Consider the following 21,637-nt stretch of genomic DNA (forward strand, 5'->3'; position numbering starts at 1 on the left):
CATATGCCATGGGTGTGGCCCTAAAGAGACCAAAAAAAAAAAAAAAGAAAAGAAACAGAAGGCTTATAACATTAAACTGGAGTGGCAAAAATAAGATACAGAACATTAAAACTGGAATTGCTACTCGTATACCATTTAATTAATATTTCAATTGGGTGAAAAAAATCATGTATATAAATGTATAACTGAGTCTCTTTCATTGTAAATCAACTATAATAAAAACATTTAAAAAAACTACTTCCAGCTCAGGAAAAAAAAAAAAATCAATTGGTATGTACATTTTTCAAGTAAAATACTCAAGTGATATCTGTTCAGATAGTAGTTTAAGAACTTCCCTGCAACTCACAGACAATTATAGGACTCTACATTAAGATGAGTTATGTGGCTCTTGAGTTTAGATGCAAGGACCTTGAGCTTAACATGCCATGAGTGTAAAGAAAGAAATTTAGCTTTTATAGCCAATGTTTCTTAGCCTTATTTAACATATATAAGCTAATGAGATTTCTGAAGAGAAAACAGAGTTCAAAGTTGTTTTAAAACATCTATATCAGAGTTCCCATTGTGGCTCAGCAGGTTAAGAACCCTACATAGTCTCTGTGAGGGTGCAGGTTCGATCCCTGGCCTTGGTCAGTGGGTTAGGAGCCGGCATTGCTGTAGCTATGGTGTAAGTTGGCAGCTGCAACTCCAATCCTACCCCTAGCATGGGAACGTCCATATACCCTAGGCGCAGCTATAAAAGAAACACACACACACACACATCAAAACCAAAAAAAGCCTACTTCTATTTCTGGTGGAACAAATACAGAATAGATACAGACACAGGACACTGTAGCAACAGCACATCACAAGCAGCCACAGGGCTAGAGTTTTAGAACGGGATCAAGCATCTTACCATAAGTCTGCACAGAGAAAGTAGGACACTAAACAAGGTCTCAAGGGCCATAACACAATCTTCTACCCCATTTTCACCCTGGTGAGTAAAAACCAAACACACATTAAACTGTTAAAACCAAGTAATTCAAGTAATAACCAAGTAATAATTACAAGGAAAAAACATAAAGATAATAAAAAGGGGAAAATTCAACTATAATTAAGTTACCCAGAGATAACTACTATAAACATTTTATATGTTCTCCTAGATGGATGTGTATGTAATACATTTTACCAAAAATAAAATTACTGTTTTTTTATGAGATTTCATCATTAGCACATCTGAAGGCAGTACTAATGGGCAGCCTCCATCTGTGGTCTGGGCATCCTTCATGCTGTTTTCTACCATTGTTGTTTACGCACAGGTTAAGTTCTGGGGCAGGGTCCATGCTTTATTCATCCTAAATCCCCAAGAGGCTTAAGGAAGACTCTTGTCAATAAATAACTGTACCTCTAGCGGTAGAAGCAAGGAATTGCCCTGCAAGATCCCAGCTGTACCTAACGACATTTGTAAAATACTTGTATGAATTAATTTTGGATTTTAAGAGGTCTGCTCGGTCTAGTCCTGTTTGGCCTGAGACTTTTTCTTCCAATATGAATATCCATAATTGTGTTCTGAGAATAAACACGATGACATTTAAACTCATGGGTCCCCCATCCACCGAGTGGCAGTACAATTACTACACAATGTAAAAGGAAAAAGGTAGCTTCAAAAAGAGCATTTGAAAATGCCCCTTTTCCTTTTGGCTGGTATTTTCCTCAACTCTCATATTTCCTACATTTTCTGTTCTTCCCAACAACAGCCTGCACTTACCTTTAATCTTCGACGGTTCATCCTGACATACCAATTGGTCAGCACATCCACAAACTTGACGAGTCGAGGAACTACAGTATAGAGCCTATAAGCTAAAAGGAAGACAGTCCGTCAGGCAGCGAGAACATACAAACACCTAGGATGCTTAAGAGAGGGCTGAGCACAAGAAAAAGCAGGCGGCTCCTGTCACTGAAGGGCTGCCAGGCCTGTTTGGGAGACAGGAAATAGCAAAGTGAAGCAATCACAACAGCTTGTTCACTGAGGGTGCCAAACCACCCTGTGAGCTACAAACAAACTCTGTCAGTAAGGAAACAGGAAACCCCGTATGTGTGGCTACGAAGCTGAGACTGCCCATTGCATGACTCCATGAGGTACCGTTTATCTGAAACTGTGTAAAGTGGCAGTACCACAAGAGCCCAACTTCCTTCCACTGTGCTACCTTAACCTCAACTAAGACAGACACATATAAAGCTTTAACTAGATGCTAAGAGGCACAGTGAAGATAAGGGCTTCGTGGCCAGAGCAATGTTGCCCTTCAGGGAACATTAACAAGGTCTGGAGAGACATGCTGGTTGTCAAAACTGGGGAGGTGGGTGCTCCTGGCATTTGGTGGGTGCACCCCAAGGATGCTGCTCAACAACCTACAACGCACAGCCCCCACTAGAGAATGACCCAGGTCAAACCATCAGTAGTGCTACAACTGAGAAACTCAGGCACGGGCTGTGAATAAAATAGAACAGGGTTCAAAAGGTTAAATAGAGAAGGGAAAAAAGCGAAAGGGGTATTGGAAGGAAAGAAGAATCTTGAAGAAATATAAAAATTTGATGGCTCCCTTGAGGAACTAAGAGGACAAGAAGGAAGTTAAGGGCATCTAGCCAACCCCGTTTGAGGCACAGACTTATTTTTAACACAGTTTACATTAGTGAAAAGAGTTCAGTGACTGTTAATGGGGCTCCCAGTCTAAGTTCACACAGTGATAAGTTGCTGAAGCCAGAGCTGTTCTCTGCTGCGGTTCACAAAGACTAAAACTGAGGTGCTGGTGGACTAAGCCCTAGGCCAGAGGCACTCCCTGGTCACATATTTAGAGAGGTAATTTCTGTGATCAGGGAGTGTTCTGTGAAGAAAGAGGCTCATCTAAGTTATTTCCAAGGTCACTAAACTTTTCACTTTCTAGGAGGCCAAAGTTTCCTGTGTTCAAGAGTTTCAACTCTTAGAAAGTAAACCAAGCCCATATATCATGAGTACCAATAAACAAGAGCAGCAGCAACTACTGCTGAGATCACTAAGAGCAACTGCAGACTCTTCAAGGATGCTACCTCTTTAGTCCTCAGAACTCTATTTTGATGATGGAAGCGAGGCACAAAGCTGACAGGCTGGAGTGGGAAGTGCACTGGGCACTCTGGGCTTGGACTCCATCTCATTGGCTCAATGTGCACCGCCCAGCCTTTTGCACCTGGCCCTTACCACTCAGCTGTGTGCTCAACTGCTGCCAAACCTCTTGTTCTCAGGCAGATCAGGGACCAGCCAGGGTAGATGCAGCTGTTCTCAGGTCACAGCAGCTGCCTAAAGATGGCAAGGGCCCCTGGGCAACACTCCCTAGCACTCATTTGTATACTCAGGAGAGAAAAGTGGGCACGGCAATGAGCAGGTGTCCCAGGGAGTGGGGTGATATCCCAAGTGCAGAAGTCTGTTTCACATGCTTATTTCCATCTTCACTGATGGTGATCTGTCCTACCGCTTGGCAGTCATATGGCCTTTATTGTGCATTTTTAATAGGGCGGGTGTAGTCCTTCAGGATGACTGATAAAGCATTCAAAATTCCCTGGACTGACCATTCTACTGTGCAAAGTGCAAAGGTACCAATTATTCCAAGAAGAGTTATGTACCAGCTGAGGAAGAGCAGACCCCTGCATGACCAAAGAGTTGCTCTGGTGCCTCAAATCCCCTGGAGCAGTATACCAGCACAGGAGCACCTGACAACCACAGGGTGTTGAGGGAAGCTGGTTCATGTCACCAGGGTGTGCACAGGGAAGCCATCTTTTCTGATAGCCCCTGACTATCAGACCCATACTCACTCAGACCCATCTCAGGTATCTTGGTTAATATAATTTCTGGAATTTTCCACCTTGACTTATGGTTGTTCTATCTCCCATCTCAAAAAAATCAACAAAATCTATTTTTCTAACCTCTTGTCTAAAACCAAATCTGTTGTTGTTGGGCAACAGAAATGTGGGGAAATGTCAACTTCATTGTTACTTTTCTGTATTTCCTAATTTTTGCAGGTTGAACAGGAACTACTTATTTAATAAAGTAGACCTAAGAATATATTAAAAACATATTAATAACAAGTACTACTTATTAAGTACCTGTTACCTGCTAGCTATTTTATGTACATGATCTCTATCTGAGACTCATAAGTAATTCTACCAGGCAATTTCTGGAGAAAGGAATTGAGGGTCATAGACTTTAGGCAATGTTTCCCCCAGGGAACAAGTGCAGCCTCCATTGAAGCCTGTGATTCCATAGGCCTGTGTGGTGTCTGTGGAGGGTGAGGATGCTGGACATCCCTGAGACAATCCCCTAGGCCTTAGAACAGCACACTTCCACAACCAACAAACCTTAAAATTATATTGGAAAGATAAAAAGAAACATTTATTTATCTATTGTTATGTATTTCTCAAAATCGCTATAGATTTCCTTCTATGTTTAAAGAGCCCAGGAATAAATGCACACAACTAGGGCTAATTAATCTTTGACAAAGGAGTCAAGAAGATAAAATAGAGACAAGAGTCTCTTCAAACAAGTGGCACTGGAAAAGCTGGACAGCCACATGTAAATCCATAAAGTTGGAACACTCCCTCACATCATACACAGAGATAAACGCAAAGCAGCTTAAAGACTTAAATATAAGACACGACACTATACAATTCCTAGAAGAGAACATAGGCAAAACATTCTCTGACATAAATCATACCACTGTTTTTGTAGGTCACTCTCCCAAGGCAACAGAAATAAAAGTAAAAATAAATAAATGAGAACTAATCAAACTTTTACACAGCAAAGGAAAGCATAAACAAAACAAAGACACAACCTACAGAATGGGGGAAAATATTTGCAAATGATGCAACCAATAAGGGCTTAATTTTCAAAATACACAAACAGCCATGCAATTCAATAACAGAAAACCAACCTCAATCTTAAAATGGATAGAAGACCTAAGTAGATGTTTCTCCAAAGAGGAAAGATGGATGGCCAATAGGTCTATGAAAAGATGCTCAACATTGCTAATTATTAGAGAAACGAAAATCAAAATTACAACGAGGTATCACCTCACACTGGTCAGAATGGTCATCATGGAAATACTACTCAGCCATAAAGAAGAATGAAATAATGCCATTTGTAGCAACATGGATGGACCTAAAGATTTTCATACTATGTGAATTAAGTCAGAAAGAGAAAGACAAATACTATGATATCACTTACACGTGTAATCTAAAATATGATACAAATGAATTTATTTACAAAATAGAAACATTCACAGACAAAAAACAAAGGGGAAAGGGGGTCAGGGAGGGATAAATTAAGTTTGGGATTAGCAGATACAAACTACTACAAACAAAATAGATAAACAACAAGGCCCTACTATATAGCATGGGGAACTAAATATTCTATAATAAACCATAATGGAAAAGAATATGAAAAAAAAATGCATGTATAACTGAATCACATTGCTGTATAACAAAAACTAAAGCAATATTGTAAATCAAATATATTCAAAAAATTTCCTCTATGTTAATGAAGAAAAACAGTTAAATATCAAAAGTTAAATTATAAAGAGAGGAGTTTTTATTCCTGGGAGAAAGGCCCAAGAGAGACACACCTGCCATTTCGGTCTCAAAGAACCCAATAAGCGACTGCATAAAGGACAGGACCCACCGGTCTGTGATGTTGGCACTTTCTTTAACCAGGTTCTCGTTGTAAAGGAATTCCATTTCTTCCTCCTACAAAGTGACAATTATTGAAACATCCTACATTCTTGGGGGAAGACTTCTATAGAGAAATAAATTCTTCAATTTACTGGCAATCTAAATTTCTGATTCTTAGCAATATTTTCCAAGTAAGCTTTAAACTTGAAATATTAAGTCTTTTTTTTTTTTTTTTAGGTCCACACCTGAGGCATATGGGAGTTCCCAGGCTAGGGGTCAAATCAGAGCTACAGCTGCTGGCCTACACCACAGCCACAGCCACAGCCACACAGGATCTGAGCCACGTCTGTGACTTAACACCACAGCTCAAGGCAACACCACATCCTCAACCCACTGAGCGAGGCCAGGGATTGAACCCGCATCCTCATGGTTCCTAGTTGGGAACCACTGAGCCACGAAGGGAACTCCGGGAATATTAAGTCTTCAGTTAATAAATTACATTTTTGAGTGAACTAGAGAGAATTTAGGAAAAAAAATAATTCCTAGGCATCAAAGAGTAATTATGAATTAAGAAATATCCCAACATCTTTATTCTTTCTCTTTTTTTGGTTGCCCTGTGGCATATGGAGTTCTCAGGACAGGGATCAGATCCAAGCCACAGTTGCGACCTATGCCGCAGCTGTGGCAATGCAAGATCCTTAACCCACTGTGCTGGAATGGAGATCGAACCTTCGTCCTAGTGCTCCCAATCCCACTGTGCCACAGCATGAACTCCAGAAATATTCTAACATTTTGTCAGTAAGTAGAGGGTCTATTTATTTAAAACTTAAGGAATAAAGAACAGTAAAACTGAGCAGGACTGGACAACTGTCTGTAAGCTGAAAACAAGTACTAGGAATTAACAACTTTGCTTAAGTTATTCACTTTACCCATTCCACCCCTTCTTTTTCCTTTGGCCTTCTATCCTATTCCTTTGGCCTTCTATCCTGAAGGCCCACTTCACCTGTCCATACGCAAAAGCATCACCACCTGTCGGCAGCAACTCTGTTGACTCTTACCCTGATTTAATCACCTGGGAGTGGAGACTGCATCTTGCTATCATACCCAGATAAGCCCAAACTATGTGCAGTTTGGACCAACCTGTGTTCCCGAGTCCCACACCAGCAAAGGCCTGCAAAGTAGACCCACTTTAGGACTGCTGGCCTGAGAGGTGGTAGGATCACAAAGACAGGAAACACTAGGGGCCTGGGGAAGACCCTGCTCTTCTTGGGAGGGTTCATTAACAGACCAAGAGAAGCAAGAGGCAGCAGAAAATGAGTCACCAGCCTGCAGGAACACGATGCTCAAAGCTCAGTTCTCCAACCACTTTCTCAGGAAGGAATAATGTCATATGGTTGGTCAAAACTAATTTACTAAGAAATTCTACTTATAAGGTGTTGGAGATAAAAAGATGAGTGGTAGCTGGGCTCTGATCTCAAATGGAGTCCAGAAAGCACAAACAGGCACATGTGCAATGAAGCCTGCTGGCCGGAGAGCAGTCAGTAGGGGCAGGGGAGGGGGTTTCTCAGAGGATGGCTCCCAGGCCAGTAGATAACTGCTCTGAAGCACTTTCACATGCACCAACCGCTATTTTCCACCCCAACAACCCAATAAGAACATCTCTCACTTTTAGAGCCTTAGCCCAGATGCATTCATTGAACGGCCTCCCCTGACCACCCATCTGCAGCAGCCTTTACTAGGTACACATACTCTCATAGTAACTGTCTATCTACAGGCTTCCCCATCACCAAGTCCCCAATGCCAAATTTGGCTGGCTAAAGGAATATCCAATGCTGGAGTTCCTTGGTGGCCTAGTGGTTAAGGATTTGGTGTTATCACTGCCATGGCATGGGTCTGACCCTTGCCTTGGGACCTCTGCCATGGGCATGGCCAAAAAAAAAACCCAATGTAGCTCTTCTTCAACAAGGTTTTTGTGTCTTGCAGAGGTGAGCATGTGTCTGGAAAATGATGCTCCAGTTTTGTGCTCCTGGTCCAGCATGGACCCCAGATACCCGTGACACCGTCGTCTCAAGCCTCCCCAGTGGCTCTGATCTTCCATTCACAGGGCCTGCTCTGCTGAGCCTCCCATGGAACTCTGCCTCACAGCTCGCCCCCATCTTAAAAAAACCCAGATCAACCCAGCTTCATGGGGCAGACCCCATCCTACAGCACCATAACCCACACCTTCTGTAGCCTCAGGACATTCTGGATAAAGAAGCGATAGGCGTTGTACCAAGGGAGCAATACATCCTTCAGGACATCTCGGACACCCTCCTCCTTAAAGCGGAGGTTTTCAGCTCTCACCACAGGGGAATTAATCAGATACAACCTGGAAAAGGAGAAAAATTACATGGAAAAGAAAGGTAGACAGTAAACCAAATATTATTACTCAACATGTTGACAGGGCAATACGCAAATCAGCACTTTTTCTACAAAAGGGAGGAAATGAAAATTTTTTTCTAATAGTCAATTTAAAACTGACAAAGCTCTTGCTTTGTGTAAGAAACCTATCAATTGTAATTCCACATCAAAATATGGCACCAGACCAACCTAGAAGCATGCCATGCACTGGTCTTAGTATGGCAGCCCCAGGAAGAAGTACCCAGGCCCTCCTTCCAGGACACTATGGAATTCACAAGGAATCATCAGGGATTGACAAGGAACATCACAGGGGCCTCAGGGAACAGAGGCCAGGGTTGTTGCTAAACATTCTATAGGACAGCTCTCAATACAAAGAATTATCAGGCCCAAGTTGTCACGTATCCCAAGGTGAGTCTAACAGACAACCGGGAGTTGCGGAACACCCCACTAACTGTTCCTAGGTGACATGGTGACTGTTCACAGTTCTTGGCCACAGTCCCTGGGTGTGGGTCTCTGTGTTCATACCAGGAGGGTGCTAAACAAGATCTCTGTGGCTCCTTTTAACCTAAGCACTCAGTGTTCATGACTATGAATATTTCAAACAGTGGCTCACATTTTCTAAACACTTTTCAGTATTAATTTTTATTTGCTGTAGCATAAATATATTTTACGTGGCTATTTGAGAAGTAAGTGCAAAACTGAAGCAAATGATATAAGAGAATCTAACACGGAATTCCCATCGTGGCTCAGTGGTTAACGAATCCAACTAAGAACCATGAGGTTGTGGATTCAATGCCTGGCCTTGCTCAGAGGGTTAAGGATCTGGCATTGCCATGAGCTGTGGTGTAGGTTGCAGATGCAGCTTGGATCCCACATGGCTGTGGCTCTGGCATAGGCTTGGCAGCTGCAACTCTGATTGGACCCCTAGCCTGGGAACCTCCATCTGCCACGGGAGCAGCCCCAAAAAAGCCAAAAAGGCAAAAAGACCAAAAAAAAAAAAAAAAAAGAGAAAGAGAGAATCTAACACCAATAAGACAGGAAACCTAGAGAGAGAGAGCGGGAGTGAGGCAGAGGCACCAGCAACTAGGAAGTACCTGTGCTACTCACTAAAACCCAACAAAGATCCCCATCTTCCAAAAGACCTCTACATATAGAAATGTCTTTATTATTTAGAAAACCACCAGGGGAGTTTAACATCAACATTATACCAGTGTGATTCTCCACGTAAGAGAGGTGCATTTTAAAAAAGCTAATTATAGGATTTCCTGTTGTGGCTCAGTGGTTAACAAATCTGATTAGAAACCATGAGGCTGTGGGTTTGATCCCTGGCCTTGCTCAGTGGGTTAAGGATCCAGCATTGCCATGAGCTGTGGTGTAGGTGGCAGACACAGCTCGGATCTGGCGTTGCTGTGGCTGTGGTGTAGGCGCCGATAAGACCCCTAGCCTGGGAACCTCCATGTGTCATGGGTGCAACCCTAGAAAAGACAAAAAATAAATAAATAAATAAGCTAATTATAAACCAAATGTACGGAATGAAAACATGATCAAAAGAACGTTAGATGTTGACATAGGAAATGACAAATACACACATAGCACTGGTTTGTACCTGAGGGCATCAGCACCATATTTATGGATGATTGAAAGTGGATCTGGATAATTCTTTTTTCGTTTGCTCATTTTTTGGCCATCACTTAAAAAACAATAGAGAGAATCCAATTAAATAAATCAACATCACAGTTTACCTTTATATATGGTCACAGATTATCTACAAATTGGAATATGTAAGTGCAAATGGGACACAAGCTACTATTAAGGCACAACAATAACTGTTTTGTTAATATCTGTTTAAGCGTCTTTTTGAATACTGTAGTGAGAAAATGGATAAGTTTCAGGAAGATACCAGAGTGTAATAGTTAAAAACACAGCCTTGGCATTTAGCCCAGTGAAATGAAAACTTATATTCACACAAACCCTATAATGAAAATTCACAGCTTTATTCACAGAGAGAAAACAATGGAAACAACCCAATATCTTTTAGCAGGTGAAAGGTCAAATGGTGGGTCACCATGGAACACTGCTCAGCTATGAACAGTAACTACGTTTTTTGGGTTTTTTTTTTTTGTCTTTTTAGGGCTGCACCTGCGGCACATGGAGGTTCCCAGGCTAGGGGTCGAATCGGAGCTACAGCTGTCGGCCTACACCACAGCCACAGCAACGTGGGATCTGAGCTGAGTTATGCCACATGAGCAGGCCTAAAAAGAAATTTTTTTTTTTTTTTTACCACACAATGATATAAGATTTTCAATTAAAAAAATAAAAAATAAAGCAGACCATAGAGCCAGACCATCTGGGTACAGAACTTGAATTTATCACTCATTTGATATGTGACCTTAATTTTTCTGCATCTCAAATTCCTCAAATGTCAAAATGGACAATTAAAGGACCAATATCAAATAGTTCTGGGGATAAATGAGTGAAGACGTGTAAATGCTTAAGACATGATCTGGCACAAAGTTAGGTGTCATCCCATGACTTGAATGGCACATGAAGCAAGGTACGGATGCATAAAGATTTTATTTCCTTTTTTTTGGTTTTTTTTTTTGTTTTTTACTTTTAGTGACTAGAGGCAATAGACACCAAAGGAAAAAAGGACTCCCCTATAATGTCTTTAGAACCAATAGATTCCTCATATATTAAAGAAAAGGTAACAAAAATCTGCATTAAGGACTAGTGTACAGATTAAATGAGAGCTATAAGCAAAAGAAGTTTGTGTGTTTCTAAATAACAAACGTTATTTCATTGCTAGGAATACCGTGGGAGTTGCTAGAGAAGGGCACAAGAGAGGTATTAGATGAAAAGGAGAGCAGGAAGAAGTATAAAAGCAGAGGGAAGAAAAAGAGTAGGAACAGAGCTGGGGCATTCCTAAATTCCTATATTCACCAAAAAATGGTTAGATCCCACCAGAACATGCCTCAAGAATTAAGATCAGGAACTAGAACTCATCATTACACAAAGAAGTCACCTGCCTTGCCAGGACAAGTCCGTTCACAATCACATTTTTGAATGGTGGCCGTCCAAAGAGAGCTGTGGCCAGCACCAACAGGGTGTAAAACCTGGGGCAAAAAGAATCCACAGAGAAAGAGTTCAATAAAATAAGAAAAGGAATTCAAGCAAAGGAAAGAAAACTGTGTTTACTTATTGGACTGAATTTCTATTTTAGGTAAGTTGCACTTCTTGATAATCGCTTAAAGCAACGGTGACACATTAGAATGATCTGGAAAGTGCTGAAAAATTAGGCTCTGGACCTACTGCAAAGCAATCATACTAGAGCTTCTCACTAGAAAAAAATAAAACGCGCTTTATTTAAAGCAAATAAAGCCCTGGAGTGAGGTAGTGACTCCCTGCTGGGAACAGTATTATCACCTTCCTCAGGGGAGCTACTGGACAGCCCCAAGGCAGAGCAGGGTGGCGCCAGGACGGCCTCTGAGACCTCCCAGAAATGCCAGGCTGAAAATCCAGAGAGGCGTACTGCCTTTAATATGAGGTTATATGGGACCGTCTGATGACACCAATATTCCTTAAACACTCCTGCAGAAACATTACTAATGGAAAGTATAATCAGAACCTGGGTCAGCCAAGCTCATCCATGAAGTGAAGATAACTCATCTTTTTCTAATTAAGAAAATGAGGGTACTGTTTTAGATAAGGCGCCTGATGAGATCAATGCCAAAATGCTCCCTATGCTCCCCCCCACACACCCATCTGGATTTTTTAAGAATATTAATTTTATAAAGCTAGCCTTAACATTTGAGTATATTTTCAATGCTCCCTCAAATTTGTAGCACCCAACACATCATCTTGTATGTAAATACTCACTAAACATTCGAGTAAATGACTTGAATAGAGGACATTGTTTTAAAGTAAACAAAAGTAAACACTGTTTTGTATCACCTAATCTTCTAATATAACAAATCTCTGTATTCCAAAATGTCAAATAATTCAAACTGTAATTTGAAGCTACAGCCCTAGAGTTCTGAGAGATTCTTACTGAAAAGATACTTTTATGGGATGTTTGGTGGTGAGAGACAGAGGGCAGGAGCAAAGCCTGTCTTGCTTAACATAATCTCCCCAGCACTTCAAGTGCTAGGTGCTCAGTTAACCTGCTAAATCAAATCACATCAAATCAAATCAATAAAACATTTTAAAAGAACAAGGAACATACCATCCTCTGGTTTGGTCAATGCCTTCAGCAATGAAGTCTGCAGGAAATGAATCCTCAAACTCCCTCTTGTTTTCAAATGGATAATGAATCTGAGCATAGGGCATGCTGCCACTCTCGAACCAACAGTCAAACACTTCAGAAATGCGACGCAACAATCCTTTCCCACAGCGTGAAGGAATGGTCAGATGGTCAATGCTAATAAACAAAGAAGTAGCCATTTCTATTAACTTTAAGCAAAACATAACTTACAGTTTAATTGCCAAGAGGAAACACAATGCCCTCACAGCTTTCATATGCATCTGCAAACAGAAATACTGACAGTTATCACAGGTTTTCAGAGAGCACTATGAGTGATCAATCTGAAAGGTTATATGCCAAAGTCTCCTGACACTTAACTCAAGGACAGAGGCCACCTTTCCTCAGAATCATCAACAACAAAGTAATCGAGCAAACTAGTGTTTGATTTCTACATGTGGCTCTGTGATCTGCTATAGAGGCCATGTTCAAACTGGCTAGGACCTAGCCCGATACTCTCAGAATAGAACTGAAGTGAACCAAACATTCAGAAACTGACCTCTCTCTGTGGAGATCTGAGACCTTTGCTCCTGATAGTTCTTCAAGTTCTGCCACTGACCCAATGCACACTACCTGTCAAAACAAAGTTAAAAAGCCAGAGTGCCTCAGAGCCAAGGGTCACACAGAGTTACTTTATATTACTTTACATAATGTTAATTCACATTTAGTTTGAGAAACCTTTGATCTTCAAGACATTTGCCATCAATGTGGCTCACCCTCAGCCGTTCATGACCTACAGTCTTGTTTATTTTTTGCCGCTCCCATGGCACGTGGAAGTTCCTAGGCTAGCAATTAAACCTGTGTCGCAACTGCCACCTATACCATAGCTGTGGATATACTGGATCTTTAACCTATTGTGCCCTAAGTCCTTGTATAAACAAGTAGAGCAGGGCTCACTTCTTTGCTGCCTCCCCCATATCAGAGGGGACTCCTACATGCAGAGAGTTTAATCCCACCATTTCTTGAAGGCTTATGATGCCCAAATCTCTGACAAAAATAACCAGCTTAAGTGAAACTGCCTAGACTATTGCTCTAAGGTATCTTAGTTTCTTCCTGGCATTTGAATTTGTCTCTTTAATCTGAAATCTTTCCAAGCCAAAACTAGAACTGATGTAGTGTGCATGGACTGGACGAAATGATCAGACTGCAAGATAGTAGGATTATGCTCATGTAAGGAGGCTGGGAAAGGGTCCAGCAGGGACACTCAGGACAGGGGGAGACATCGACAGAGGCTAAGCAGCTGGGCCATACCAGCAGAAACAGCTGCATGTTCGCACCGAGAGGTCATCTGCTACATAATGAACACCTACATCCTCTTTCTCTACCCTTCCTGCTCAGTGCTGAAAAGTCCTCCAATTCAGCCTTCACTGTTGCCTTTTAGGTCCCTGTTGGAGATTTACTGAGGTCCCAGGGCTGCTACTACTCATGACTGTTCTATCACTCTCAGCCCTGGATAGAAGGGAATACCTTCTATATGCATGTACATATTTATATAGAGACACACATATATATGCACTTCCTGTACGTCTGTATGTACTTATAAAGAGATACACGAAGAAACACTTGATTTTATAAAGGTTTGCAATGCTTTGCTAATTTCTTTTAAGTGCTCCCCTACTTCGTGGCCACCCCATGGTATACGGAGTTCCCGGGCCAGGGATCAGATACGAGCTATAGCTGCGGCTGGATCCTTAACCCACTGTGCTGGGCTGGGGAATCAAATCTGCATCCCAGGGCTCCCAAGATGCCACCGATCCCACTGTGCCACAGCAGGAACTCCTTAAATTGTCCTTTTCAATTACTCCAAGGTCAGTTTAATATGCTGTGACTTAGTGCAGGGTGTGGAGTCTCTGCTCTGTCCATGAAAAACTCACAAGGAGAAAAAGAGATCTGAGTAACACAAAAAAAAAAAACAATGTGAGGATTTCCCTGAGAAAAATACAAACTGTACCCTTCACTTTTACACAGAGGGAAAATACTTATATTTAAAATAAAAGTAAAGTAAAAACAAATTAAAACCCTGAAAACATACTCTTATTTGTCATGATTCTAGGAAGGAATAAAGAGAAAAAATAATTGATGAAAAAAGAAAGGGGCAAATAAAAAAAGAAATAAATACTCTTTTACACCACATTGAGAGATGCATGAATGAAGTACTTCAATAGAGAGCAACGAAAGGAAACACTGCCCTGCCTCACCTCCTCGAAGTCATCACTGACCCACAGTGGGATAGGAGTGCCCCAGTATCTGTTTCTGGAAATTGCCCAGTCACGTGCATCTTTCAGCCAATTTCCAAATCGCTTTTCACGCACAAACTCTGGGACCCTGCAATAAATAGATAATAACCAATCACATAGGAACATCAGTGAGTAAACTTGTAAACTAGACCCTTCGTATAAAGCTTTGTGAACCTAATGCTCTCCCAGCACTGAGCTCACTCCTAGGAGGATGTTTTCTGCACGGACAGGACAGCAGACCCATAGTGGCTGCTGCTGCTGTGAATTCATCCCAGGGAAGATGCTTTGTGTTACGAAACCCCACTGTACACAAGCTTTCCTGTCCCGCTCTCCACCTGGAGGACTGCCCCAGTCCCTTAAGCAATCCCATTATCACAGCCAGCCAATTCCTACTCAGATCTAGTCTTTAGATCATACACACAATGATGCTTTTACTCAAACTCATTAGCAAGGCCTCTTGATCATCTACAAAGTTAAGAGTCTGAGGAGTTCCTGTCGTGGCTCAGTGGAAACGAATTTGACTGGTATTCATGAGGACACAGGTTCAATTCCTGGCCTCACTCAGTGAGTTAAGGATCCAGCATTGCTGTGACCTGTGGTGTAGGTCAACAGATGCAGCTCGGATCCTAAATTGCTGTGGCTGTGGCATAGGCCAGTAGCTACAGCTGATTAGACCCCTAGCCAGGGAACCTAGGGTGTGGCCCTAAAAAAACAAAACAAACAAACAAACAAAAAACAAAAACAAAGTAAGAGTACGAAAAACAGGTGGGCTATATGTAGTGGGTGGGTAGCTGCCTCTCCCAGGCTCACCTGTAGTCCCCCTGCTAGCCGTAAGGCAAGTTCCTTAGAATGCAGCTTCTCACCTCACTGCCTTTCCCTCCACCTTGATAATATCCTCTACCACCCTCCTTTCCCAAGGCTCCTACTGTCTCTGGCTAGTCAATGACTCCTTATCCTTTAAAGTTGAGCTTTATAAGAAACATTCCCAAGCCCAAAGCAGAATTAGGGCACTTCTAGGCTCCCAAACATCCTGTCTTCTCAGGTGCTGCAGTTACCATCCTGAGTCAACTTAGAGGCCTGGACCTCCCTCTCTCAGCACATTTCCACCCCGTCCAACGATGACACCATACTAATATTCCATATGTAGCACTCCACTAGGAAACTAAAGAGCTTCTTAGGTATAAAAGTCAAAAAGTTGCTTTTTAAGAAATCAGAGTCACTTTGCTAAGAAATAAAGAAAGCTATAGTTTCCTTTTATTGCCTTGAGATTTCCCCATTCTTCCAAAATCAAATGCATTTTTAAAGTCAAGTTGGATTCTTGGGGGAATTAAGAAAGAGCGATTGCCCTCAAAACTTTCAGTGAAAAACATTCTTCTGGAAAACATAGTCTTATATCATATTTGCATCTATAGGTTGAAGTATAGTAGTCCCCCTTATCTGCAGTTTCACTTAACGTGGTTTCAGTTACCCACAGTCAACTGTGGTCCAAATAGCTTAAAAGGAAAACTTCAGGAATAAAAAATTCTTAAGTTTTGGAGTTGCCATCATGGCTCAGCAGAAATGAATCTGACAAGGAACCATGAGGTTGTGGGTTTGATCCCTGGCCTTGTTCAGTGGGTTAAGGATCTGGTGTTGCCGTGAGATGTGTGGCATAGGTCGCAGACGCAGCTCTGATCCTATGCTGCTGTGGCTGTGGTGTAGGCTGGCAGCTCCAGCTCCAATTTGACCCCAGCCTGGGAACCTCCATATGCCATGAGTGCAACCCCAAAAAGCAAAAAAAAGGTCTTAGGTTTTAAGTTGCACACAGTCCTAGGCAGCATGAGGAGTTGTGCCCTTGCACTCCACCCTGCTTGGGGACTGAACTATCCCTTGGTCAGGAGTATCCAGGCTGTGTGTACTACCTGCCCGTTAGCCACCTAGTAGCCACCTTGGCAGTCACACCCCATTGCTCCCATTGCTGGTTATCTCAGCTCCCGTGTTCAAACAACTCTTTATTTTACACAATAGTGGCCCCAAAGTGCAAAAGCAGTGATGTCAGAAATTCGGATATTCTATTACTGAATATTTATGAATTAAACTTTATCGTAGGTATGTAAGTACATGAAGAACACTGCACATACAGCGTAGGGTTTGGTACTACTTTTGGTTTCAGGTATCCGCTGGGGGTCTTGAAACAGAACCCCCATGGAAGAAGGGGGGAGTACTCTAACACCTTTCTAAAGTTTAGATATTAGCTGAGGGGAGCAAGGCTTCTGAAGCTGAAGTGCTTACCCATGAAGTCAGTGTGCACAAGACATTATGGTGTTTTAGGAGTCCAACAAGTGTCCAAAATAGTAAATGTCAATGGCTTCTGTACATACATCCAAAAATAAATGTTTATCCTTAAAATGACAGTTATTTAAGCCTAATGGACTCTGAGAGAACAACTAGGCATTTTTCCAAAGTCATTCCATTTTTTAATTTTAATTTTAATTTTAATTTTTTTTTAGGGCTGCACTCATGGCATACAGTAGTTTGAGGCTAGGGGTCGAATAGGAGCTATAGCTGTCAGCCTACACCACAGCCACAGCAACGTGGGATCAGAGCTGCATCTGCGACCTACATAACAGCTCACAGCAATGCCAGATCCTTAACCCACTGATTGAGGCCAGGGATCGAACCTGAAACCTCACGGTTCTTAGTAAGACTCGTTAAGCACTGAGCCACGGCGGGAACGCCTCATTCTTTTAAAATCAAATAAATGGCAGTTTCTCATTTCCAAAGGGTTAAAAAATGTTCCCCTGTAAGTTTCGTCATAAAAGGATGCTACTTTTGCTACATGATATTCTTTAAATTACTTTGTGTTCCATTATTTGTATTTTTTATTTTTGTGTTCTATTTATTCCTGAATAAATATAGTAAAAATAGCTATTATTACAATATAAAAAATTGTATATTGCTTTTAAAATTATTATAACCTGAGGGAAGTGTAACTCAATGATAACCAAATGACAAAGGACATTATGAAGACACACGTCTCCCTGCTCACCAGTAGCACAGGTCATTGTTCCCCAGCAGCTGTTCCACCATGTGCTCCACCCGAACGAACCAGCTAGGCACTGCTTTGTAAATGAGGGGAGTGTCTGACCTGGGGAAACAAATGTAGAACCAGGCTGTTCAGACTGAGGTATGCAGGGGCCCAGAGCAAGAATGCCCTTTAGTTTTTCACTGACATCCCTACCACCTGCTAGGCCTTCTGCTGATATTCAATTTTATTGCAAATACTAGTATCAGTATCCTTAGTGATGATCATGTCCCTCCACAATACCAAGAAGGGAAAGCTAACATAACAAGATAAGAAAGAAAATGGAGTTCTGCCTGTGTGATAGTTATCTAATTAAAAACTTGCATCACGTTATATTTCTCCCTAAATTCCATTAGAAAATTTGAGAGATATATCTCATGCCAGAGAATTGTAATCCTAACACAAAACATATTTGTGTATGTCTCTATTTCTTACATGATACTTGAGGAAAGAAATAACTACATATGAATTCAAAAAAATCCTCCTTAAAATGAGAATAACACTAATTCTAAGGGATACACATGAGACTGGAACCACAAATGGATGGAATGGGCACACTTATCAAGAGTATCCACACATTCAAACTCTAGCTTCATTTCATCTCACCTCCAGCAGAAAGGGTAGCTGTGGGTGAAGGTGCTGGCAACAAGAAGTCGACCTTGTTCCTTTAGGGTCCTGATGATATTTTTGTCAGCATCCTATAATAAAAAATTAAAATCTGCCATTAAAATATCCTACAATATTCAGTAATACAATAAAATTAAATATCCTACTAAAATCTGTTATTTTGATAGCTTTACTATGAATAAAAGGCAAATACAACAAATGTATTACTTGGTCCACATTTTAGCCACGTAGAACGTTAAGTTTTTTTTAAAGTTCCCTGCCGTTTAAGTTTTCAATCAACACTGATTAACCCAAGGTCAGAAACTGCTTCCTGAGTCATTATCAGAGCCCATTTTTTTCTGGTTCCTGCTCTTGAAATTATAGCATGCTTTCTTGGAAGATATTAGACCCTTGGAATACAGCTGATAATATGTTCTGAAACAAAACCAAACCAACTTCCTGGGGAAAAAAAAAAAATATAGAAGCTATTTAACAAAAAACTGATTAATGAAAGAAGTATGATGAAACTGACATCAGAAAAACAGTATGATGAAGCCACAGAAATACAAACCTTCACATACTGTCCTGCAAAATCCGTCACTTCTTCCGTGAAACAGCCTGAAGCATCCACAGGGCACACAGGGGGAGAGTCTTTCTGAATGATGTTAAAGTCCACACAGACCCGATAGTCATCCTGGGGAAAGGGAGAAAGAAGGTGGGAGGAGGGAAGAATAAGACAGAGGAGTGCGGGCATAGCAAGAGAGAAGCATACGAGGTGATAGATTTACAGGAGAATTTCTCATCAGTATTCTGATACATAAATGCAATTAACTTTCATTATTCTCTCAACTGAAGTTAATTCAAGGATCATTCACTCTCAGAGCCTTGTAGTAATCAAGCTCAGTCTTCCCAGTTATTACTTCACAGATCAGAGTATTCACTAAATGAGAAGATGAAACATGTAAATGTGTAAGAACAAAATCAAATTTGATTTATAACAGCGGCATGTATACACATACATATATGCACAAAGCAGAAGCACACACAGATGTACAGTATGAACTATCTAGTATTGCATGATGCTTGATGTGCATCTGGATTTGCATCTTCCAAGGAGTACCTGAAAGAATGGCACACTGATCTTGGGAGTTCCCACTGTGGCGCAGGGGAAATGAGTGACTAGTATCCATGAGTATGCTCGTTTGATCCCTGGCCTCGCTCAGTGGGTTAAAGATCTGGTATTGCCGTGAGCTGTGGTGTAGGTTGCAGACACGGCTCGGATCTGGTGTGGCTGTGGCCAGCAGCTGTACCTCCAATTTGACCCCTATCCCGGAAACTTCCATAATGCTGAGTGTGCAGCCCTGAAAAAAAATAAAGAATGGCACAATAATCCAAATCCTAAGTATTCACTACAAATAAGTAACTTTGGCCTCATGCAGCATAGCATACACCATGATGCTTCAGGAATACATTTTGAGAAATGTTAACAATAATCTGAGCAAAGACTTATAAAGCGCAATGTCAGACAGTGCTCTGAACACCAGACTCCATTACATTAATCTTTTTAATGATCCTGTGAGGAAGATAGGTGTACCGGGTTTTCACCATGTGTTCCTCTCAGACAAACCAGCAAGCATCCCCATCTTATAGATGAAAAAGCTGAGGCACACACACACACACAAAAACCAAACCAAACCAAACCAAAACAACTTAGTTGCAAAGTGGCAATGATCAGATTCAAAACCAAATAGCCTGGTTCCACAGTCCAAAGTCTTCTCCTCTGTGCTAAGCTACTTGAATCTAAAATTAATTGTATTAGGGGAATTCCCATTATGGTGTAGCAGAAGCAAATCTGACTGGTATCCTGGGGATGTAGGTTTGATCCCTGGCGTTGCTCAGTGGGTTGGGGATCAGGCATTGCCTTTAGCTGTGGTACAGGTCACAGACTCAGCTCAGATCTAGCGTTGCTGTGGCTGTTGTATAGGCCAGAAGCTACATCTCCAATTCGACCCCTTGCCTGGAAACTTCCACATGCCTTAGGTGCAGCCCTAAAAAGACAAAAATAAAAATAAAATAAAATAAAAATAAAATAGATTGTCTTAGACTAAACAGTGAAACCGCACCCAGGTTTGACTCCAAAACAAGCTAGAAAGCCAGTAGGATTCCACCTGGGCTTGTGTCCAACTCTTGCTACACTGAGAGAACTCCTGGTGTGATGTGACATGTGGGTGTGCTAACAGCAAGTGTAGTGACAGCTTGGTCCTGAAGGAAAACCCTGGGTTGCTGCTGTGGCTTGGGTTTGACACCTGGCCCAGGAATATCCACATGAATGGATGTTACCCAAAAAAGAAAAAAAAAAAAGGGGGGGGGGGAACCCAAACCCACAGCAGCTATGATGGAACTTTTTCGAATTTTGGTAGCCATGCTGACTGTCTGATTCTATGCCCTCGTCGAAACTCACAGAACTGCATGCCATAAAGAACAAAATGTACTGCAATTATGATGAATGAAAACACAAGCATGCCTTTTAGAAAGATTAAATGCACAGCAACACCCAGGATTTAGCCTACTATTTTCAGAAATCAGCTCAGGGTGACAACGACTTGTAGATGCAAGTTTTGTAAGCCATCTTTGGGGGTGGTGAGCCTGAAGAGGTTGTTTCCACACTATGAACATGAGTGAGAAAAATCTCTCTCACATAAACACACACACACAAAGGACACAACTCAGTGGCCACTGATATTTACTTAATAAATACATAAATTTATAAATACATCTACAAAAGTGATATACTACTCACAGCACCAAAGTAAGGGGCCTGGTGCACAACCCCAGTGCCTTCTTCCTCCTTCACATAGTTGTCCACGAGCACAGTAAAAGCACCATTCTCTTTATACTGGAAAAGAAAGATTTTCAGGCTTAAAGGATGAAGCAATACCATATCATAATATTAACTTAATATCATAATATCATAATATTAACTTAATAACAGTTTTTGGTAAAAGCCTGAAAAACCTTTTAACATGCAAAATCATTTTCAGAAATAGGAAACAAAGACTAGAATAATTCAGATTGGGAAGAAACATGCTAATTAATTATATCTTTTCCATTATATTACTTATAATGAAATAAGTATTGTGGAGTTCCTGCTGTGGTGCAACGGGATCGGAGGCATTCTGGGAACACTGAGATGCAGGTTCAATCCCTGGCCTAGCACAGTGGGTTAAGAACCTGGTGTTGTTGCAGCTGTGGCTTAAGTTGAAACTGTGGCTCAGATCTGATCCTGTGGCTTGGATCTGATCCCTGGCCCAGGAGGCCAAAAAAAAAAAAAAAAAAACCAAAAAACCCAAAAAAAACAAAAAG

General features: G+C 41.4%; 1 protein-coding gene across 2 annotated transcripts in view; it reads right to left on the minus strand.

The window, feature by feature from the left end:
* Positions 1 to 21,637, minus strand: part of IARS1 (isoleucyl-tRNA synthetase 1) — a 74,382-nt gene that overhangs the window by 25,025 nt on the left and 27,720 nt on the right. For both annotated transcript variants that reach the window (XM_047779279.1, XM_047779280.1), the window contains exons 10-22: positions 21,075 to 21,170; positions 18,846 to 18,968; positions 18,275 to 18,366; positions 17,633 to 17,731; positions 14,566 to 14,692; positions 12,867 to 12,940; positions 12,293 to 12,487; positions 11,097 to 11,183; positions 9,677 to 9,760; positions 7,894 to 8,038; positions 5,625 to 5,745; positions 1,745 to 1,836; positions 893 to 970 (exon numbers count right to left, since the gene is read on the minus strand). In XM_047779279.1, the coding sequence (XP_047635235.1) occupies positions 893 to 970; positions 1,745 to 1,836; positions 5,625 to 5,745; positions 7,894 to 8,038; positions 9,677 to 9,760; positions 11,097 to 11,183; positions 12,293 to 12,487; positions 12,867 to 12,940; positions 14,566 to 14,692; positions 17,633 to 17,731; positions 18,275 to 18,366; positions 18,846 to 18,968; positions 21,075 to 21,170 (1,413 nt within the window). The remainder of the gene's footprint in view (positions 1 to 892; positions 971 to 1,744; positions 1,837 to 5,624; positions 5,746 to 7,893; positions 8,039 to 9,676; positions 9,761 to 11,096; positions 11,184 to 12,292; positions 12,488 to 12,866; positions 12,941 to 14,565; positions 14,693 to 17,632; positions 17,732 to 18,274; positions 18,367 to 18,845; positions 18,969 to 21,074; positions 21,171 to 21,637) is intronic.

Source organism: Phacochoerus africanus, chromosome 5 (assembly GCF_016906955.1).
Source record: "Phacochoerus africanus isolate WHEZ1 chromosome 5, ROS_Pafr_v1, whole genome shotgun sequence".
Lineage (NCBI taxonomy): Eukaryota > Metazoa > Chordata > Mammalia > Artiodactyla > Suidae > Phacochoerus > Phacochoerus africanus.